Genomic DNA, 6,383 nt, shown 5'->3' with positions numbered 1-6,383 from the left:
GGGCCAGGTCTGACATTCAGTGTTTTGGTGTGAATGTACCATATTAATGTCCTTGCTCCGGAATTTTATACTTAGTCCCTTCGGTATTTCAATAGTGGTATTTCTCCGCTCAAATGGAAATCCAGATCTCGTGTGGTGCAGCAGAACGGCGCAGATGGGGATCCGAACTCTCCTTAACCATCCCCTTGCTGTGAATGCCCCCTCGGAGCACGCAGGCCACTCGGGGCTCGCTGTACTGTCTCTCCCTGAATCTGGCTCAGGAGAGAGCTAATCTGTGAAATCAGCATTGCATGCTTCCCTAGATCCATTCAACTGCCTGGCAATGTGCTCGGTACACTAATCACAGACATTTGGAGACTTGGCTGCACTTTAGTGTGAAGCACGAATAAATTGGGGGGGGGGACGACGAGGGAAATAAACGTTTCGTCAGTTAGCCCAAATAACCGGTTCTAGTGTCACTGAAATCCGCCTTCCCTCCCTCGTCTGGTTGAGATCGGAGTAACGGGGTGCTGTCCGCTGTACCCCACTTCCCAAAGTGGATTGAATCGGAAAGGTCAGGAATAACTGTTCCAAAATCTCTGCTTTGCTTCGAGTGGGGTTGCACTGAATGCCCATGGGTTCATTTTTATCAAACACACGCTTCGCGGTGAGAACCGCACGATCGTGATGCATTGCTTATGGGGTATTTAAGTGGGATTAAAATGAAGAAAAACTGCGAGCCCATTCCTCCGACGGTGTCTTGTAAAGTGTGTGCCTACCCCCAGCTCCGCTAGAGACCTCCCCCTTTCTCCCAGCCCTGCGAACTACAAATGGGATTGAGGATCAGACTGTGTTTTTCCGCCTCTGGGTCCGCGCCTGCAGCAGAGAGAGAGGGTGGGGGGACGCCGGCCTCATCAGTCGAACCTCCCCACACACAGTCAGACAGTGCCGGAGGGAATCTAGTCAGCAGCAATCCGGAGAGCGGTGCAAACCAGGCCACCCACTGTCACTCGCCCCTCCGGCATTAACAACATGTGGCAGCCAGCGAGCGAGAGACTGCAGGTAAGAGCCGAGCCGGTCGGAACACAGTCGAGCGGCTGCATTGCGCGCAGACACCCCGGGCAGAGACTCAGAGACTGAACGCTGCCTGCACTCGACCCCGGCGTGGGTTCTTCCTCCCCCGCTTCTCTTCACCGTAGCCTGGAACGGAGAGCGGGGAGGTTGCTGGAGAATAGAAAGCTCCCTCTAACCTGTAAAACCGTACTCGTCCTCTCTCGCTTCCCCGGATACTAACACCGAAAGCAAACCGTTATATTTAGTGGCGTTCACCACCTGCCTCTCTGCCCGGTGTGATAGTGGCCGGCGGTTGTGTGTGTGGGGAGGGGAGGGGGTGCAGAAGGTCTATGATTCCTTACGGATAACTCATCCCCCTGCGGAGCCGTGGTGTCGGTAACACTCGCTCAAAGGATGTCTTCAGCCTGGAAATGGAACTAAGTCTCCTGGTTTAGTTGTGCCCGGCTGAAACAGCCTTTTTTTATCATGGGCTGAGCAGAGGAGACCTGGAGTGGAGGAATTTGCTCTGGCACGCATTTGAGAACTCACGGAAGGTTGCTCCAGCCTTCCCTATTCTCGCCGCCGTCAGAAACACCGCAGCATTTATGGTGAATTTTGACCCAAGTGGCGAGGAAGGCTTGTGTCAGTTGTACGGGAACAGAATTGGCAGCGGCAGATATAGGGAAAATCACCAAGGAAACCTGTTCACAGCCCTTAACCCCTGCTCACCGTGGGTGGATAATTTCATAGAAGCCAACTAACAGGTCCTCTTCATTTAAGGATCTCGAGTGTATTGAATTGTTTACCGCAATAATACTGGATCTATTTCAGTAAATGTAGGGGCGGAGTTTTGCTCACTGAGTGGCCAGTGATTACATTATTCCTGGTGTCATTCAATGAGGGCTCTAGTGCATGAGGTGCGATGCAACACATTATTGTTTGGAGCGAAACACACACACACACAACGCCTACCTGTTGTCAGCGAGGAAAGAAAATGGGGGATGAAATTCTACTGCACCCAAGTTGTAATTTTCAAGAGCTAACTTTACATTTGATAAAATGATATATAATTGAGCTAGCAAGGAAGCATTGTGTGTGATATCTATGTTACCACAGCATAGTAGAAGAGTTCTGTATTGTCAAAGGGGCCATCTTTCAGATGGATGTTAAACCAGATGATCTCTGCTCTACACATCCATGTAAGAAATCCAGTGGCAGTAATTTGAAATGTGGTGGAATTATTCCTGTGCAGTATTTAGCATTTTAACTAGATTTTCTGGCCATAATAGCAGTTTGTGAAAGCATCCTTTGCAGCTATGTTCCATTAATGAGGATGATGCCAACAGTACTTCAGTGGCTATAATCTGCTTTGGGTAACACACACACACACACACACACACACACACACACACACACACACACCTCAGGCAGCATCTACGGAAGGGAATAAACAGTCAACGTTTTGGGCCAAGACCTTTCATCAGGACACACATATAATGTTACATATGTGTTTCCAGCATCTGCAGAATCTCTTGTTTATGATTTGCTTCGGTAGTCCTGAAAGGGAGAGGGAAAGTATCTAAAATATGTCTTCCTTTCATTGCTATTCTTTCTTATATGGAAAGGTAACCTGTTCAATGATATTCCGACCTGTGGTTAAAGGATATGGGATTTGTATTCAGCAGTGTTGCTTTGGATCTGTAGGTGTTATTCATGTTGAAACCTCATTCTGGGATGCATAATCTAGTCCAGCATTCCAGTGCCAGCACTGAAGGAGTGCTCCATATTAGGAAAGCCACCTACTGAAGGAGATCTTAAATCATGGAGCTGTCTACTTATTCTGTTAAATATAGACGGTATTAGAAATGAATTGCCAATACAGTTGGAAGTTCATCCCATGTTCTGGCCAACATAAGTTTCTGCTGCCAGTTTTATCCACATATTAGTCATTGCATTTTGAGCTAATTTATTGCATTAGATGTTGTTAAGTACAGTGATAAAGTGCTACATAAACATTAGTCTTGAGTAGAATTGTATGAAGTTTTGTAGAATGAACCTTGGAATTTAGGGTTGCTTCAATCTGAATCAGGTTTATTATCACTGACATATGTCATGAAATTTGTTGTTTAGTGCAAAACATTAACATCATTAAAAGTTACAACAAAAATATTAGAAGTAAATAATGCAAAAGAGGAATAGCAAAGTAGTGTTCATGGACCATTCAGAAATCTGATGGTGAAGGGGCAGAAGCTGTTCTTCAACTGCTGAGTGAGTGTCTGCAGGCTTCTGTATCTCCTCCCTGATGGTAATAATGAGAAGAAGGCATGTCCCGGATGATGAGGGTTATTGATGCAAGATACCACCTTCTTGAGGCATCAACTTTTGAAGATGTCCTCGATGGTTGGCAGGCTTGTGCTTTGTGATGGAGCTATTTGAGTCTATAGCCCTCTGCAGCTTCTTTCAATCTGTACCAGGCAGTGAAGTTATACTGTATGTTTGTATTTTACATGAGACATCATCTAAAGGACAATCTTATCTACCAAAATGAAGTATTAAATTAAAGGTAAATATGCATACCATGTCCCTTAGGATAAAATCTATTTCTTGAGATATGAATTTGTTGGCAAGGGTTGGACATGTAACATAATAAAACAGAAGATGCTGGAAATATTCAGCAGGTCAGGGACCATCTCTGGAGTGAAAAACAAAGTTAATTTTTCAGATGATGACCTTTCATCAGAATGGTCATTGATCTTAAAACATTGTTTCTCTCTCCACAGGTGCTAATGAACTCTTCTGCCATCTTCTGTTTTTCTTTCAGATTTTGGTCATCTGCAATTTTTTTTTTTGCCATTTAACATTTAGCGTGCCAAATTCCAGTGATGTAAAACTTGATTTTAAAAAAAATGTAAAGTCAAACACATGTTTACAATCTGCTTGGAGCATACCATTGAAAAACATGCGCAGCGGCCCTGGGAGTTGGCTCTGCTTTCTGGTTGTGATCTGTTAGTTTCTTCATTAATACTCTAAGATTACTGCATACCAAAAATTACAGGTCACTTTAGATGGTCATGTTTCAAAGGCAAGGAGTCATATTTACCAATGAAAAACAACAGAAGGAAAAATAAAGCAAAGAGGAGATTTTTTATGTTATTATACAGATCTAATTTAGTGAGAGTCCAGGACCAGGTATTATTCTATGCCTGCTAAACTTGAGAGTGACCCATTAAGCCAGGAAGGAAGAATAATATACCACTACTATGAGAACATTTGCTTTCTTATTTCCTCAGCTTTTTGACCATGGTTATATCAAGAACTTGAGTAAGAATATTTATTTAATATTAATTTATTCATTCATAAGGCCAGTGATGTTGTGGGGGTGGAACTGGACTCTCTGACGGTGGTGTCTGAAAAGAGGATGCTGTCCAAGTTGCATGCCATCTTGGACAATGTCTCCCATCCACTCCATAATGTACTGGTTAGGCACAGGAGTACATTCAGCCAGAGACTCATTCCACCGAGATGCAACACTGAGTGTCACAGGAAGTCATTCCTGCCTGTGGCCATCAAGCTTTACAACTCCTCCCTCGGAGTGTCAGACACCCTGAGCCAATAGGCTGGTCCTGGACTTATTTCCACTTGGCATGATTAACTTATTGTTTTTAATTATTTGTGTGTTTATATTGCTATATTTCTACACTATTCTTGGTTGGTGCGGCTGTAACGAAACCCAGTTTCCCTCAGGATCAATAAAGTATGTCTGTCTGTCTGTTATGTAAGCATGTCGTGCTCCAAACAAGCCAGTCCCCATGACACTTTTTCCTCCCACCCATAAGAAAACTTATCATTCGTTGCTTGCCCTTTCATATTAAAATAATTTTCTATTATGAAATCATCCTTCTTTAGGAAAATTTGGGAAATCAGTAATATTCTAATGGAACTCATAGAAAAATCGTAGTCTTGATATGTGCCATTGATAAAGGAAATGTCCAACACATGTTTGCAATCTTTTTTTAACACACCACTGAGCCACATCAAAGGCAGTTCTTGGAGGCATATATGTACAAAATTTGACTTGACTGTCCCTGGTCTAATGGTTTTGGTTGTTGGTTAATAAAATTCAAGATATTATATGATTACACATTACAAATGCTAGGCAGACGCCTTTCAAGGTAAAAGCGGAGTATATTTGTAAATAATCAACAAAAAAAAGGACTTGAAGAGAGATTTTTTCAGAACTAAAGTGGTAGCATGTGAAATTCAACTGGTCTCACATAGATGAAATGAAGATAGAATGAAACAGATGATTAATGATTGTTGCCATAAAGGATTCCGGGTTTTTAGCAACGTGGCAAGTGAGAAGTGTTTGAAACTAGTAAGTTCATTATTTCTTTGATGGAAACAAAGAATTCAGTGAGCCGGCTGTCAGCAAGATAGTATTTGTGTTCCAGCAGCTTAGCTTCTGAAAGGATATTATTTTAGCTGGACTTGCTGTAAGAAACACCTGTTTAGAGAAGGGCCAAAGTCTTAATGAGGGAAATGTTGTTTATTTTTGGTCAGCTGGTTGTTCTTAGAAATACAACATAGAAACTGCCTCGAAGAGGCATGGTGGCACAGCAACGTAGCAGTTAGCATATCACTATTACACCGCCAGATTCAATTCCACCACTGCCTGTAAGGAGTTTGTACGTTTTCCCTGTGACTGCATGGCTTTCTTCCAGGCAATCCAGCTTCTTCTCGTATTGCAAAGATGTACAAGTTAGTGGGCTAATTGGTGTAATAGGTGTATAAGGTGTAAAAAATAGGTGTAAAAGGGCATCGCAGGAACATTGGGCTAGAAGGGACTGTTTCTGTGGTGTATCTCTAAATCAATAAATTAATTGATTAATTTACATACATCAGCCATCAAAGAGCCATGTAACTTATCCTGTTCTAAACTCATTCTGTTCTTTGTACTCATCTATCACATATTCCACCCCCCCACCCCCCGGCAAACACACAAACACATGCACACCGACTCTATTGCTCTCCTGAAGCCTAAGGACAATATACAGCTGGCCATTTCACTTGCCGACTTGTAAGACTTTGGGACGTGAGAGGAAACCCGCAGAGTTACAGGGAGAACCTGCAAACTCCACAAAGATTGAACCTGGGGTGTCGGAGCTATGAAGCAGCAACTTGTTTACATTCTGCACCGTGCCAACATGCCTACTTATGAAAGACCCAGGTCATACGTTTCTGGAATGCTTCTGTGCCGCACTTTAACGAAAACCCATCACCTCATTTAGAATTCTCTAGAGTAATCCACTAAAATCACGTACAAGTTTGACCAACCAGGAGCCCTTTTTCAA

At 43.1% G+C, this 6,383-nt stretch overlaps 1 protein-coding gene across 3 annotated transcripts in view; it reads left to right on the top strand.

The window, feature by feature from the left end:
- Positions 1 to 701: 701 nt before the first annotated feature.
- The window catches only part of pid1 (phosphotyrosine interaction domain containing 1), a 149,350-nt gene continuing 143,668 nt past the window's right edge, over positions 702 to 6,383 (top strand). The window contains exon 1 of one of the 3 annotated variants that reach the window (XM_059993985.1): positions 702 to 1,041. In XM_059993985.1, coding sequence (XP_059849968.1) covers positions 1,012 to 1,041 — 30 coding nt within the window. In that variant the 5' untranslated portion in view covers positions 702 to 1,011. The remainder of the gene's footprint in view (positions 1,042 to 6,383) is intronic. The other 2 variants (XM_059993966.1, XM_059993950.1) reach the window with 2 other exon arrangements.

Source organism: Hypanus sabinus, chromosome 2 (genome assembly GCF_030144855.1).
Source record: "Hypanus sabinus isolate sHypSab1 chromosome 2, sHypSab1.hap1, whole genome shotgun sequence".
Lineage (NCBI taxonomy): Eukaryota > Metazoa > Chordata > Chondrichthyes > Myliobatiformes > Dasyatidae > Hypanus > Hypanus sabinus.
The sequence above is the reverse complement of the archived record's forward strand: the minus strand, read 5'-3'. Positions and strand labels throughout refer to the sequence as shown.